Here is a 15700-nt window from a genome sequence, read left to right as displayed (position 1 = left end):
CTATAACACAGGAATTAGATTTGTATGGGAGATCTATTATTTGATAAGAGATATAACGGGATCTGTTAGTAAAGCCACATATAAATTTGCTTTTTGGGGGGTGGGCAGCATTTTTTGCCAGACGAAGGGATAAGTTAAGCTGCGGAAAACCACTTAATCTATCATCATTCTCATGTTCCTAGACTCGAATATTCAGAGCAACAGCCCCCTCTAGACCTCAGATAGAGATATCTCGATCACAAACAGCCTGAAAACGTTTCCTACATGTATACAGGCTCCAGACACGATGGCTCATGGAATCGAGTAATAGCTCGTGATGCTAAAATCCAGAGGAGTTTAGAAAATAGAGCAGCTAGTAACTCCTATAAACTAATTGGAAAGACTTGGGCGCAGCGGTCATCTTATCACAGGCTACAGTTGAATCTCCCTATATGCTTGCTATAAGAATAATTGCACATAAAGTACAAACTCACCCTTTGTTATAAATTGGACTAGCCGCTCACTCGCTCACTCGCTCAGACAAGAAGGATGACAGTGTCAGTGCTATAGTTTTCGTATTGGAGGCTGCACAATGTGTGTAGCAGGCCCCACGTGCCAATGGAGGCACATACCACCACCACCACAGACTGCATCACCAAACATCACTCGTCCTATAAACACCTTTCAACTATATGTACTATCTACACCTGACACTACACTGGGCGAATACTCTCGCCAAGCGCCTCGACATCGACAATCTACGCATCCGTCAGCAATCTCTCTCCATCCACACACATCACACTATCGACTCACCTCTTTCGCGGCCTCAGCCGACAATACAATGGGGTGCTCCTCGCCCACGCAGATACTATCCTCGATCCTGATGCCCATACCCCTGAAATGCACTGGCCAGCGGTCGTCGTTTGGTACATACACGCCCCTATACCATACCCCAATTAGCTCTCCCATCCCCTCAAAAAAAAGCACAAAAAGACTCACGGCTCTACAGTAACACACTGCCCCTCCACCAGCCCCTTACTCCTCGAGCAACTATGGCAATCATGCACATCCAGTCCCACAAAATGGCCAACATGGTGCGGGAACAAGGTGTCCATGTTCCTGCCGCCCACGTCAAAGCCAATCTGCTTCAGGCCGCTCTTGAGCTCTGTCTCAGCGACCGAGTGGATGGCGTCGAGTGACAAGTTGGCGTTTTCGCGGCAGAGCGAAACGCATTTTTTTTGTGCGGAGAGCACGACGGAGTAGAGGTCGCGTTGGGCGGCGGTGAACACGCCCGAGGTGGGCCAGGTGCGGGTGATGTCCGTCACGTAGCCGCCGTATTGGCCGCCGGCGTCGACCAAGACGAGGTCGCCATTTCTGGAAAGGGGGGGGGGGGGGTTAGTGGGCGTGAAAGGAGGGAGGGGTGAGGGGGCTTACTTGAGGGTTTCGTCGTTCCTGGTGTAGTGGATTGTGCATGCGTTCTACCCATTGCTCTGTCAATATAAAGAAGATTCTCCCTCTTTCTCAGCGGGCCAATGCTCACCTCACCGCCCGCAACAACAGGTACATACGCCTCCTTCTCACACCCGCCCACCTTAAACTGGTACTCCAAAAACGCATGTAACCCCCTCTCCGTCAGAAATCTCTCCTGCATTGCCATATTAAACGCCCTCCCACTAATCTTCCCCGCCTTCCTCATATTCGCCACCTCTGCCGCACTCTTCACATTCCGCAGACCATGCATCACCGGCGCCAGCGGCACCGTCTTCTTCTTGATCCGATGCACAAACGAAAACGTGTCCGGCGCCGAGTGCACAAACGACGCATGGAACACGCTGACCGCGCGCGATGGGAATACAGACAGGTCCGTGTAGACGCTGCGCGCGCCACGTAGGTACGGCTCAAGGTGCAGCTCGAGGTTGTCGATGTTGAAGCCCTCGTCGGCGTTGAATACCTCTGTGGCGGCCTCGACGCCACTGCGCGCGCCGTCCCAGAGCTCGGCTTTGGGGTCTTTGTCGCGCACGTAGAGCTGGAAGATGTGTTCGCCTTCGGGCTGGCCGGATTCCTTGACTACAGGGAGTGAGCTTTACTGTGGGCGAGTGGGGGATGGGGGTGGGGTGGGGGAGGTACTGATGACGCAGACGGCCTCGGGCTCGAGGAAGCCGGTGAGGTAGTAGAAGTCGGGGTTTTGGTGGAAGTCGTAGAAGACGGGGCCAGAGCGGTACTTTACGTGCGAGGAGGGTATGATTGCGATGCAGTTGTCGGGGAGCTCTGCGGCCAGCTTTGCCCGGCGCATGGCATATTCGAGGGCCGAGATTCCGGGGGTCACTATTCACATATCTGAGAATCAGATTTTTTTTTTTGCCCTTGACTGCGCAATTGGGGTAACGGAAGTGGGGAGGAGTTTGGGAAAACCTTCACCGCGCTTGAGCAGGTGCGGGTGTGTCTCAAAAAGCGGCTGGCCGAAGGCTAACTTCTGCGGTGGAGGAGAAGAGCCCGCGCCCGCGTCGGAGGAGAGTGACCGCCGCGACTGTAGCTGCCGGGGGAGACTGGTGATCAGACATTGCACTCTGGCTGTGTTTGCGAAGAGAGCTGCGGGTCGCGCGGACGAGAGACGCTGCAGAACGGACCGACGTTGCATGGTTGCTTAAATTCTCTTCGAGAGCCGGTTGCACTCATCGTCGATAGCCCCACTGCATACCGCAGATCCACACCCCACCCCACCACACTGCCGCACCACAACCACACCCGAACCAACAAACACCCGCACACAGCACTCAACACCCCAGCCATGACTACCCCCACAGACACAACCACCCCGCACCTCCAAGACCTCGTCCAAACAGTACACAAAAACCTCAAACACCTCGCCGACTGGTCCTCCCTCGTGATCCACAGCTCCCCCTCCTTCCCCCGCCCCCTCATCACTGGCCTCCCGCCCGACCCCGTCTACATCGACCCCGACAGCGCCTCCACCTACAACGCCGAGGACAAGAACTCCCCCGAGCGCAGCCAGCACGAGTGGGTGCTCCCCGTCGACCTGCGCGAGAAGTGGACACTGCGCAAATGGGCGCAGGTGTTTGATAGCTTGCCGGAGGGATATTGGGGCGAGAGCGGAGGCAAGGTGAGGGGGAAGAGGATATTGCTGGCGGTGGTCTCGGATGATAGTACGGTCGTGCATTATGTCGTGCATGATGGCATCGTGAAGCCGAGGCAGAACTGAGTGGGGGAGGAAGGGGTGGCGGCGGTGGGAGGGGTCCGGGGTGCCCGCGCTGTTAATGGGAAAATGTTGTGCTCGAGATACCAGGTATTAATACAGACTTTTTTTTCTTTCTCTTTTTTTTCTTTTTCTTTTACGGGCGTTGTAGATATTGCGGGAATCAGATGTGTCGCATATTGCCATGGCGTACCAAGGTTTGAAACAGCAAGAGAGGCCTCTGGGACGAGGTTTCAAAGTTGAAATTGGGAGTGGTGATATATGGATTTTAAAGAAGCAAAACGGCATAAATAGAGCAATTACTACAAAAGAGTTCGTCTTGGAAGCGGCTGTTCACCACCGCATACACATAGAGCAGTGGGGTAGATGACGATAGATCTCAGCCCGCCCGCCCGCTTCAATTAACGAGTGATATCCCATGACCACACAACCACATCGTAGAGTCGTTATTCTAGAACCCGTATTCAACTTTTATTCCAAAACTCGCCTCTCACTCATAGCCAGCTGCAGTGAGATGGACAAATCCGTAGCATCTGGCTATGTATGTGTAGCCTGGACCAGCCATGTGTAGAGCCAATGCCTCTGCGCTGACCGTGGTCTTAATTACTGCATACGTAAACACATCCAATCCCATCCACCCTGCAGCTGACGACTGCGGCGATCTGGAAAACAAACATCCCCCCGAAACCCGGGCGGGGGGGTCTATGTAGAGTATGGAGGTACTCTTTCCCCCCGACCCGCGCTGGGGATTTCGTTTGGTGGCTGTAATATCGATTTAACTACCCGCCCAGGAGCAATCTACAGTCGAGTCTCTCTAAAGGGTACCTCCTTAATGTACAAGAATAATCGTCCTATGAAGGTACGACTTAAGCTTCTCGGTCCTTATCGGGCCTTTTATTATGTACCTACAAAATGATTCTTGCTATAAAGGTAAACGCCTTATAAGGGTACCGTTATAAGAGAAGGGGGGGGGGGGTGCGTTCGACTGTAGCTGTTAGCGAGTGCTCCAATATATGCCTACATGTATCTTTTCTACGAATACTGCTACGTATACCACCATCACTAACGGCTTCGCTCTGTCTTGCCGTGGAGGAGCGGGTGTGACTTGGGTGCTACGGCGGTATACTCGCATATCCAGTATGTATTGGCGCAACCAGCAAAACATACCTTTTTTTTACCCTTGGGCTCATTCCTTATGACCAACGCCCGTAGCTTGGCTTTGGGCTCCTTCTGGTGCGTAGATACACCGTACACAATATCAGAGGAGATAAGAAGGCTCTCAGGATTCTGTGCCCCTTGGTATTAATCTGCTATAAATGGCAATGTGGATATATTTCCTATTCAGAATCATCAACTATTGAGATTCTATAAATTACTAGGTTAATTAGAGGCCTTTAAATAAGATTATACTCGATTGTTGGGTCTTTAAATCATCTGTGGAAATGTCTATATGCTATTAAAAACATCGATTTTTGGTGTGTTTCGCTGGTTGCGCCAATACATTCTAGATATGCGAGTACGTACGGTCACTCGAGAGACTTATTACTTCTGCTTCTTGTAAGTGGCCATGGTGGTCGGGTGCACGTGGTTGACCGATCGACCCCAACGTGCCAGACGGCCAGCGAGTGCTCTCCCATGACGCAGGAGCTACTCTAGAGTACAGTGGTGTCCCGATAGTAGCATATGTTTGGGCAAATTTGTTCTCGATACAAGCATATCCCCGATAGTCCCGACCATATGCTATTATCGAGACTCCACTGTAGGTACTAGACGCGTCCTGCATGTCTTGGCATCACCACAACCACTGACTGCACTGCCGGTACCTGCAACTGCAACTGCAACCAGGTCGATAGCTCCCCCACCACTCACAACCACCACCCACCACCCACCAACCCACCAACCCACCTCCACCTCCACCTCCACCACCCCACGCCCAGTACAGACAGCACAGCTTCCACCGAGCACGAAACACCCGTAACCCAAAGCTAAATGGATATCGTACTCGCCGTCTCTAATTATGTCGGGAAGATGGTGTCGGCCGACGGGGCCGCGGGCTCGTCGGGAAAGATGAAGATCCTCCTGCTGGATAGCGAAACCGTCTGTTGCCCCCCCCCCCCCCCCAAAACCATCCTATCCTATCTCTGCTTCCGCGCCCCCCGCAGAGCGCCACGCGCTGACTGTTCAGTGAGTAGGTCTCGATTGTGTCCACAGCTATCACGCAGTCTGCGCTGCTGGGACATGAGGTGTACCTCATAGAGTTTGTGAACCCTTTTTTTTTAGCCCCCCGGTCTGCTGCTGCTGACAATCACTCGGAGTGAAGCCGACTAGACAATGCCGACCGCGAGAAGATGCGGCATCTCCGGTGCTTATGCTTCGTGCGGCCGTCGTCGGATGCGATACAGCTCCTCATTGACGAGTTCCGGGATCCAAAGTACGGGGAGTACCACATCTGTACCGGACCCCTCCCCCCCCCCCCGTGTTGAAGCTTAAGGCGGAGCTGACTAGGAAGCTGTCCGTAGACTTTAGCAACATCGTCAAAAAGTCCGCGCTGGAGCGACTCGCCGAAGCCGACGACCACGAGGTGGTCCGCGTGGTCCAGGAGTACTTCGCCGACTACCTCGTCATCAACCCTGACCTCTTCGCGCTGAGCCTTGGCGGCCCGCAGCGCCGCATCTGGTCGTCGAGCCCCGATATGTGGAACACAGACTCGCTCTCGCGGGCCGCCGACGGCGTGCTCGCGGTGCTGCTGAGCTTGAAGAAGAAGCCGCTGATCCGGTATGAGAAGAACAGCGCGCTGGCGAAGAAGCTCGCCGCAGAGGTCAGGTACCAGATTGGGCAGGAGGACCAGCTGTTTGATTTTGGGAGGCGCGCGGATACGCCGCCGATATTGCTGATATTGGATAGGAGGAATGATCCGATTACGCCGTTGCTGTCGCAGTGGACGTATCAGGCAATGGTGCATGAGTTGCTGGGTATACAGAATGGGCGGGTGGACCTGTCGGAGGTGCCGGATGTGAGGCCGGAGTTGAAGGTATGTGCCTGTTTGGTGGGTTTCCCGCGCGTTGGCTGACTCTGGTAGGAAATCGTACTATCGCAAGACCAAGACCCGTTCTTCAAGAAGAACATGTACCTCAACTTCGGCGACCTCGGCGGCAACATCCGCGATTACGTCGACCAATACCAGCACAAGACAAAGTCCAACATGAACATCGAGAGCATCGCCGACATGAAGCGCTTCGTCGAGGAATACCCCGAGTTCCGCCGGCTCTCGGGCAACGTCAGCAAGCACGTCACCCTCGTCGGCGAGCTCAGCCGCCGCGTCGAGAAACACAACCTCCTCGAGGTCAGCGAGCTCGAGCAGAGCCTCGCATGCAACGACTCCCACGCCGCAGACCTAAAGACCATCCAGCGCCTCCTCCAATCCAACATCCCCCACGAGAACAAGGTCCGCCTGGTCGCCCTCTACAGCTTGCGCTACGGGGGCACAAACAACAGCGCCATATCCGTCCTGCTCGACCTCCTGGCCGTCAATGGCGTCCCGCAGGGCCGCGTCAACGTCATCCCAAACCTCCTCGCCTACCAGGCGTCGGTGAAGCGCCAGGACGTCGTTTCCAAGGCAGAGTCCATATTCTCACTCGCCCGGACGGGATTTAAGGGGCTTAAGGGCGTGGAGAACGTGTATACGCAGCATGTGCCGCGGATGGAGCAGGTGCTGAATGACCTGATTAAGGGCCGGCTGAGCCAGCAGACGCATCCGTTTGTGGAGGGCACGGGCACGAGGGAGAAGCCGCAGGATGTCATTGTGTTTATGGTCGGCGGGACGACGTATGAGGAGGCGAAGCTGATTGCGCAGGTGAATGCGGCGACGCCGGGGGTGAGGGTGGTGTTGGGGGGTACGAGTGTGCTGAATAGTAGGACGTTTTTGGATGTAAGAAAGCTTCTGTGCTCCTCTTTGTGTGTTGGTTTCTCGGTGGGGTGAGTGGGACTAATGGAGTGTGCAGGAGATTGATGATATTGTGCCGACGTGGCCGGCGCCGGAGCCGACTACTGCGGCGGGGAGGTTGAGGAGGGAGGTGGGGGGGAGATAGCTTATTCAATTGGACTAGCGGTTTTATTTTTACTTTTTTTTTTATTCTTTATTCTTCGTGCTGAGACTGAGCTTGTGGGTTTCTTGTTCTTCTTCTTCTTCTTGCTAGATAAGGTGGGTTGTTGTTGCTGGCGTTAACGGTGGCGGGGAAATACAAAATTTTTAATACTAGCTTTATATGTAGAGACGAGAGGTGTATAACATATGGGAAGCAGCTGGCACACTGGTGAATTGTAGTATATGGGTTTGGGCTTGGGCTTGATGGGGGAGCGGAGCTACATAGCTACTAAGGGCGAGGTATCCCACGCCCATTTCCATTTATTCTCAGACCGGGGATATCTAAGTGGGTCCCACGTTTTGGACTACGCGGTTTGTAGAAGAGGAGGAGGAGGGGGGAGGGGGAGGGGAAGGGTGACGGGGAGGAGGCACAGGTTTGTTTCAAGATTTTGGACCAAGTAATCAGGTAGTGAGTGTTGTCTGTTTCTATCGCTGACCTGGTCCTGCAGTGTAGACTAATAAATCCTTATGTAATCATCCGTCGAGTGATACTCCGTGAATGTAACTCTAGGTGTTATCTATCTCACACAACATGACTCAAAGCCAGGTATAGCTCCCGGAATGGACAGTCCCAGATGCCTGTAAAAACGGCTATCTACAAACCAATAAATGCTGGCTCATATGAGTGAGCATGGTAGATCCGCAGAGTAGACATGTCCTCGAAGTGTTAGTCATGGTCCTTGCTTGGCAAGGCTTGGCTTGGCAAATTCAACTCAAGTTTGCCCCCCCAGGCCGCGTGCTGCCAGAGCGAGCACAAACCCTAGATCATTCACATACCTCTCTATAAGGCCACAAACCTTCCAATTCCCCCCCCCCCCCAAACCCCACCCCACCTACATCCACCCACTCCCCACAATCTAATTTCACGTCTCCAATCCATCCATTGCTCTTGTAACTCCCACCACACACAAACCACGACGAAGCTTTCCAAAGTCCTCGACCGAGGCATCGACCCAAATCATGGCGGACCAGTCCCAGTACAAGTATGCGAACATGTCCAACCTGGTGCTCCAGGCGGACAAGCGCTTCATCCACCGGCGCACCGACGAGGCCACGGGAGACCCAGAGTCGATGGCGGGCAAGGTGGACATTAAGATGATGGGCGACCGCGTCCTGCGCGACACGGCCCCCAAGGCGAAGCTGAAGAGCAAGAGGGAGAAGCTGAATATCGATGCCATGGAGGAAGGGAAGGATATCTTGGATAGGGAGAAGCGGAAACGGAAGAGAGAGTATGTTACCTTATTGTTCCTTTTTATCTCACACCGCCCCCCAACCCCCCTTCTTCTTCCAGATTTGGAGCAACGCGTGTTAAAACTTGGAGGGGAAAGAGATCTTAGGCGTGTGCTTTGCTAATTGGGTGGTTGTAGTGCTTCGAGTTATGGCGGGAGTATTCTGTCGGCGACAGACGACGTCCTGGGTCTTGTGTATCATCCACGCACCGCCGAAACACGGGAGGCGTATTCCTTAATCCTCACGCTTGTTGCAACGCTACTAGGCGGCGATGTGCCGCAGTCTGTAGTACGCTCAGCGGCGGATGCAATCCTTGAGATATTAAAGGACGAGGACGGCTCCAAGAAGGATTTCGACAAAAAGCGGGACATCGACGACATCATCGGCGAAAAGACCGACTCGAAAAAATTCACAGATCTCGTAAATCTTTCGAAAAAAATTAATGACTGGAATGCGGGCGACGAGGACGAGGCCATGGATGGGCGTGGAGATGGCGCGGGCGGTGAAGAGCTAGATGAGAGGGAGGGTGTCGCTGTTGTTTTCGATAAAGAGGATGAAGACGAGGACGAGGCGGCCGAGTTTGAGGTTCGGGACGGGGACTCGACGGATGACGAAGAAATGGACGACGCATCAGACACCGAGAAACCGACCGAGGAAGCTGCCGAGGGCGCAGAATCGGAAGACGAATTGATCATTGGCGGAACCAAAGACCGGGGCAAGGACGCCCGGAAGCAGGCAGTCGACAAGGACATTGTCCCCGCTCACGATATCGATGCATACTGGCTTCAACGACAAGTTAGCGCTAAATACCCTGATCCACATCTTGCATCGTCGAAAGCCACAAAGGTTCTCGAAATTCTGGCCCCCGAGGCTGAGAAGTCTCTTCGCCAGGTTGAGAACGAGCTTATCGAGGTCTTCGACTATGAGCATTTCGAACTTGTCAAAGTGCTCATGAAGAACAATGCCAAAATAGTGTGGTGCACGCGTCTAGCCCGCGCTGGCGAGTCGTCCGAAGAGCGCACGGCAATAGAACAGACAATGACAAGCACCGGATACCGTAAGATTCTTGACGAGCTTCGCGGTCGTGAGGTCGAGGATCTAGACGGGAAGACGGCGGGTAAGAAGGGGAAAGCAGATGTAATGGATATTGATGTACCTGCATCTGCGATCCCAACAGGCCCAGAAACCACTGCCAAATCGTCCGGCCTAACCGGCGGCCTACAGCCGCGGAAGACCATCGATCTAGAGAGCTTTGTTTTCGAGCAGGGGAACCATCTTATGACGAATGCATCAGTTAAGCTCCCTCAAGGTTCTACGAAGCGTACTTTCAAGGGATACGAGGAAATCCATGTCCCGGCGCCCAAGAAGAAAATCGACCCGAATGAACCGAAAGCAATCCCCATCTCCAGCATGCCAGAATGGGCAAGAGTGCCATTTAGTACAAGCAAGGAACTCAATAGAATTCAGACAAAGTGCTATCCTGCCGCGTTTGAGGACGATGGGAATCTCCTCATTTGCGCGCCCACAGGTTCCGGAAAGACGAACGTGGCAATGCTTACAATCACCCGTGAGATCGGGAAGCACAGAGACCCCGTCACCGGCCAGATCAAGCTGGACGACTTCAAGATTGTCTACATCGCCCCCCTGAAAGCGCTGGTGCAAGAGCAGGTCGGGAACTTTGGGAAGAGGCTCGCGCCGTATGGGATCAAAGTGTCCGAGTTGACCGGAGACAGGCAGCTCACGAAGCAGCAGATAATGGAGACGCAGATCATTGTCACTACCCCCGAGAAGTGGGACGTTATCACTCGTAAGGCGACGGATATGTCCTACACGAACTTGGTACGCCTCATCATTATCGACGAGATTCATCTGCTGCACGACGACCGTGGTCCCGTCCTGGAGTCGATTGTCTCCCGTACCATCCGCAAAATGGAGACAACGTTGGAGCCCGTGAGACTTGTCGGCCTGTCTGCTACCCTCCCCAACTACCGCGACGTTGCCAGCTTCTTGAGGGTGGACACGAACACCGGCCTCTTCCATTTCGACGCCACCTTCCGTCCCTGCCCACTGCGTCAAGAGTTCATCGGTATCACCGACAAAAAGGCCATCAAACAGCTACAGACCATGAACGACGTTTGCTACACAAAAGTCATCGAGCAAGCCGCCAGCAACCAGATGCTCATCTTCGTCCACTCGCGCAAGGAAACCGCCAAGACCGCAAAATACATCCGCGACAAAGCACTCGAGCTCGAAACCATCCAGCAGATCCTGAAATCGGACGCCGGCACCCGAGAGCTGCTCCAGCACGAGGCGGACCAGGTCACAGACGCAAATCTGAAGGATCTGCTGCCGTACGGATTCGCGATACATCACGCTGGTATGAGCCGTGCAGACAGGACCACGGTGGAGGATCTGTTTGGTGATAAGGCGATCCAGGTGCTGGTGTGCACTGCGACGCTGGCTTGGGGTGTGAATTTGCCCGCGCACACGGTCATTATCAAGGGAACGCAGATATACTCCCCTGAGAAGGGAAGCTGGGTTGAGTTGAGTCCCCAGGATGTGCTACAGATGCTTGGGCGTGCAGGTAGACCTCAGTATGATACTTACGGAGAAGGTATCATCATCACTACACAGTCAGAAATGCAATACTATCTTTCACTGTTGAACCAGCAGCTCCCGATCGAGTCGCAGTTTATGAAGAAGCTCGCCGATAACCTGAACGCCGAGATTGTTCTGGGTACAGTCCGCAGCAGAGATGAGGCCGTGGAGTGGCTGGGGTATACCTACCTCTACGTCCGTATGCTTCGGTCGCCGGGTCTCTACTCAGTGGGCGCAGATTACGCCGAAGACGAAGCGCTCGAGCAGAAGCGTGTGGATCTAATCCATTCTGCAGCGGTGGTGCTGGAAAAATGCAACCTCGTTAAATACGACAAGAAGACCGGAAAGCTACAGTCAACAGAGCTTGGAAGAATCTCGTCTCATTACTACATCTCGCACAACTCAATGCTGACATACAACATCCACCTTCAGCCTGCACTCACGCCCATCGAGCTCTTCCGCGTGTTCTCGCTTAGTGAGGAGTTTAAGTACATCCCCGTGCGTTCTGAGGAGAGGCTCGAGTTACAAAAGTTGTTGGCCCGAGTACCTATCCCCGTCAAAGAGAGCATTGAAGAGCCACAGGCAAAGATCAACGTTCTCCTCCAAGCCTATATCTCACGTCTCAAACTCGAGGGTCTCGCATTGATGGCCGATATGGTTTACGTTACACAATCCGCAGGGCGTATCCTCCGTGCCATCTTCGAAATCTGTCTCAAGCGTGGGTGGGCCAGTGTCGCGAAAACAGCGCTCGACCTGTGTAAAATGGCCGAGAAGCGGATGTGGCCGACTATGACGCCGTTCCGACAGTTTCCTATCCCGCCTAATCAGTTAGCGCCGATTGTGAACAAAGCAGAGCGAGCGGCGGAGTTTACATGGAGCAAGTACTTCACTATGGACGTGCCCCACCTATCTGAGCTTTTTTCGAGTAAGGGTGGTGCAAGCTCAAGGACTGGAAAGTTGGTGCATAGCTTACTTGAGAGGTTCCCAAGGCTGGATGTTCAAGCGCAAGTTCAGCCTGTCACCAGGAGTATGCTGAGGGTGGAATTGACTATAACGCCGGATTTTGTGTGGGATGTTGAATACCACGGACAAGCGGAGAGTTTCTGGATTCTTGTGGAGGATTGCGACGGTGAAGATATTTTGTTCCACGATCAGTTCATACTCCGCCGTCAATATGCGGAGAGCGAAAATAATGAGCATTTGGTCGAGTTCACGGTGCCAATGACGGAGCCGATGCCACCCAATTACTTCATTACTGTTGTGTCTGACCGCTGGATGCATTCTGAAACGAAGCTTGCTGTGTCTTTCCGGAAACTGATTTTGCCAGAGAAATTCCCGCCGCACACACCTCTTTTAGATCTTGTGCCATTGCCGGTGGAGGCTTTGAAGAAGAAAGAATACATGGAGCTCTATCCAGACTGGAGACACTTCAACAAGATCCAAACGCAGGTTTTCAAGAGTCTCTTCGATACTGATGATAATGTCTTCGTTGGCGCGCCAACTGGAAGTGGAAAGACCGTGTGTGCCGAGTTTGCCCTGCTAAGGCATTGGAGCAAGGATGACGATGAGCCTGGAAGGGCAGTGTATATTGCGCCTTTCCAGGAGCTGGTAGATATGAGATACAGTGACTGGAAAGAGAGGTTGAGTGGCTTGGCCGGTGGAAAGGAAATTGTCAAGTTGACGGGAGAGACGAGTGCGGATTTGAAATTGCTCGAGAGGGGAGATTTGATCATGGCAACGCCTACGCAGTGGGATGTGCTGTCCAGGCAGTGGCAGAGGAGGAAGAATGTGCAAACTGTGGAGCTGTTCATTGCGGATGAATTGCATATGCTTGGTGGTCAGAACGGCTATAATTACGAGATTATAGTGTCGAGGATGCACTATATTGCTGTTCAAACCGAGAACCCGATGAGGATTGTTGCGCTTAGTGTTAGCTTGAGCAACGCCAGGGATTTGAGTGAATGGATTGGAGCAGACAAGCATACCATCTTCAACTTCAGCCCCCGAGATCGACCAACACAACTGGAGATCCATATTCAGTCCTTTACGATACCTCATCAACCATCTTTGATGATCGCCATGGCAAAGCCGACCTATCTGGCAATTTGCAGCACTCCGGCAGACAAACCCGTCATTGTGTTTGTTCCTTCTCGCAAGCAGTGCAGGGCTACTGCGCTAGACATTCTTTCGTACTGTGTTGCTGATGGAGATGAGGATAAGTTCCTAAACGTCGATTTGGATGACATTACCGAGTACTTAAATGACGTCGAGGAGAAGGCCTTAAAGGAGAGCTTGAGCCATGGTATCGGATACTATCACGAGGCACTATGCAAGAACGATAAGCTCATCGTCGAGGGGTTGTTCAAGCACGGTGCGATCAAGGTGCTGCTGGCAAGTAGAGATGTTGCATGGGAGTTGAAGAATAGTGCCTTTTTAGTTGTTGTGATGGGAACACAATTCTTCGAGGGGAGGGAGCACAGATATATTGATTACCCTCTCTCGGAGGTTTTGCAGATGTTTGGGAAGGCATCCCGAGCTGGAATAGACAAGAGTGGTAAAGCAATTCTTATGACGCCCGCGGTGAAGAAGGACTATTACAGGAAGTTTTTGAACGAGGCGTTGCCAATTGAATCTCACTTGCCAGCATATCTTCACGACGCATTCGTTACGGAAATCAGCACCAAAACTATTGGATCTACTCAAGATGCCGTGGATTGGTCTACTTACACCTACTTTTACAGGAGGTTGCTTGCAAACCCGAGTTTCTACAGCTTGACAGACACATCCCATGAAGGGCTTAGCACACATTTGTCGGAGATGGTGGAAAACACTTTGAAAGACCTTGCCGAGGCAAAAATTATCGATGTTGACGAGGAAGATGATACTGTCACTCCTCTCAACGCCGCTATGATTGCGGCTTATTATAACATTTCTTTCATCACCATGCAGACATTCCTTCTTTCGCTTACAGGGAAGACAAAGCTCAAGGGTATCCTCGAAATTGTTACTTCAGCGACAGAGTTCGAAAGCATTCAGATCCGACGCCACGAGGATCGTGTGCTCAAGCGGATTTACGATAACGTCTCTGTCAAGATGTCACAGCCCAACTACGAAAGTCCACACTTCAAGGCGTTCGTGTTGATTCAGGCACACTTTTCGCGAATGCAGCTCCCGGCGGATCTGGCAACAGATCAGGCAGTGGTGTTGTCAAAGGTGTTGAATTTGCTGAGCGCGTGTGTGGATGTGTTGAGTTCTGAGGGCCATATCAATGCGATGAACGCGATGGAGCTGTCTCAAATGTGTGTGCAGGCTATGTGGGATAGGGATAGCCCGCTTAAACAAATTCCATTCTTTAGTCCGGAAATGGACAAATTTGCAACTGAGCATGAGTATGTTTCCCTCCATCTTGTCTGTATCTCCGATCGATGACTAATGGTTGTGTCTACAGGATCAATGATATCTTTGAATTTATGGCGTTTATGAGTGAAGTTGACAAACGCGCCACCCTCGTCAATCATCTTAATCTCGATAAATCCCAGCTCAACCAGATCTCAACCTTCGTGGGCACAAAGTACCCTGACCTTGAGATGGAATATGAGCTTGAAGATGAAGACTCGGTCGTCGCAGGATCACCAGCTTACATCAAGGTTAAGATTGTGCGTGAGCATGACGAGTCCAAGGAAGTTGACACCACTGTCCATGCACCATTCTACCCGCAAACGAAGATGGAGAATTGGTGGCTTGTTGTTGGAGAGCAAGCAACAAAGAACTTGCTGGCCATCAAGAGAATCACTATTGGGAAGAAACTGGATGTCAGGCTGGAATACGTCGTTCCAACACCTGGCAAGCATGAATTGAAACTGTATTTGATGAGCGATAGTTACATTGGGGTGGATCAAGAACAAGAATTCGAGATTGATGCAGCAGAGGGTATGGATGAAGATGAGGAGGAAGAGGATGATGAATAGCTATACCTAAAAGCTTAGTTTGTGTGGGTTTCTTTTTTTTTAGCCTTTGCCCCCCCCCCCCCCCTTTTTTTTTGTATTTCTTTCGGTATGGGGGCTAGTAACATTGCAAATTGGATAGGATCTAGCAGGAAAAAAAATGAAGGATGATATGCTTTTGCTTTGTATGATATATTGTGTGATGGGGGAAGGTGTGGGTACGGATAGATGTCTTAATGTAACGGTTTATTTATTTACCTTTCACAAAATTTCGTATATTAGCCATCCGAGCAGAAGAAACGTGCGCGGCGCGATACTATAGACTTCATGGTCGACCAATATCCGGCCGTGTGTTGGGATATTTCCGAAGTGTTTTGCTCCTCTAAGTATTGAGGTGCTCCAACAAATCCTCTGTAGTTGACATGCCCTTACGGACGACCTCTCCTCTATTGTACGCGATGAGGAAAACGTAACCAAGTGGTGAATCAATAAGTCTTTCAATGAGCGAAAAGCTCAAGCCTAAAGCTCGAGCTGGCTCGCGGGCCCATGGGCTACACTAGGCCCGTAGAAGGAACAGGCAGGCCCAGCTCA

At 52.2% G+C, this 15700-nt stretch overlaps 4 protein-coding genes across 4 annotated transcripts; 3 read left to right on the top strand and 1 right to left on the bottom strand.

Moving 5' to 3' along the window:
* Positions 1-692: 692 nt before the first annotated feature.
* Positions 693-2617, bottom strand: LAJ45_06967 (uncharacterized protein; the record flags this gene model as incomplete). The annotated part of the gene is made up of 7 exons (XM_046116527.1): positions 693-737; positions 793-919; positions 979-1353; positions 1414-1457; positions 1520-2046; positions 2107-2304; positions 2392-2617. 7 exons carry the CDS (start codon positions 2615-2617, stop codon positions 693-695), a joined length of 1542 nt encoding a protein of 513 aa, XP_045970296.1.
* A 150-nt stretch (positions 2618-2767) lies between these two features.
* LAJ45_06966 (uncharacterized protein) lies at positions 2768-3563 on the top strand (the record flags this gene model as incomplete). The annotated part of the gene is made up of 3 exons (XM_046116526.1): positions 2768-3143; positions 3213-3283; positions 3345-3563. 3 exons carry the CDS (start codon positions 2768-2770, stop codon positions 3561-3563), a joined length of 666 nt encoding a protein of 221 aa, XP_045970295.1.
* A 1619-nt stretch (positions 3564-5182) lies between these two features.
* On the top strand, positions 5183-7281 carry LAJ45_06965 (uncharacterized protein; the record flags this gene model as incomplete). Its single annotated transcript, XM_046116525.1, has 6 exons — positions 5183-5290; positions 5386-5450; positions 5514-5644; positions 5713-6224; positions 6273-7121; positions 7195-7281. 6 exons carry the CDS (start codon positions 5183-5185, stop codon positions 7279-7281), a joined length of 1752 nt encoding a protein of 583 aa, XP_045970294.1.
* Positions 7282-8297: 1016 nt separating this feature from the next.
* LAJ45_06964 (uncharacterized protein) lies at positions 8298-15133 on the top strand (the record flags this gene model as incomplete). The annotated part of the gene is made up of 3 exons (XM_046116524.1): positions 8298-8566; positions 8705-14554; positions 14614-15133. 3 exons carry the CDS (start codon positions 8298-8300, stop codon positions 15131-15133), a joined length of 6639 nt encoding a protein of 2212 aa, XP_045970293.1.
* Positions 15134-15700: the final 567 nt, after the last annotated feature.

Source organism: Morchella importuna (assembly GCF_003444635.1).
Source record: "Morchella importuna strain M04M26 chromosome Unknown Morimp01GS021, whole genome shotgun sequence".
Lineage (NCBI taxonomy): Eukaryota > Fungi > Ascomycota > Pezizomycetes > Pezizales > Morchellaceae > Morchella > Morchella importuna.
This window is presented reverse-complemented; position numbering and strand designations above follow the sequence as displayed.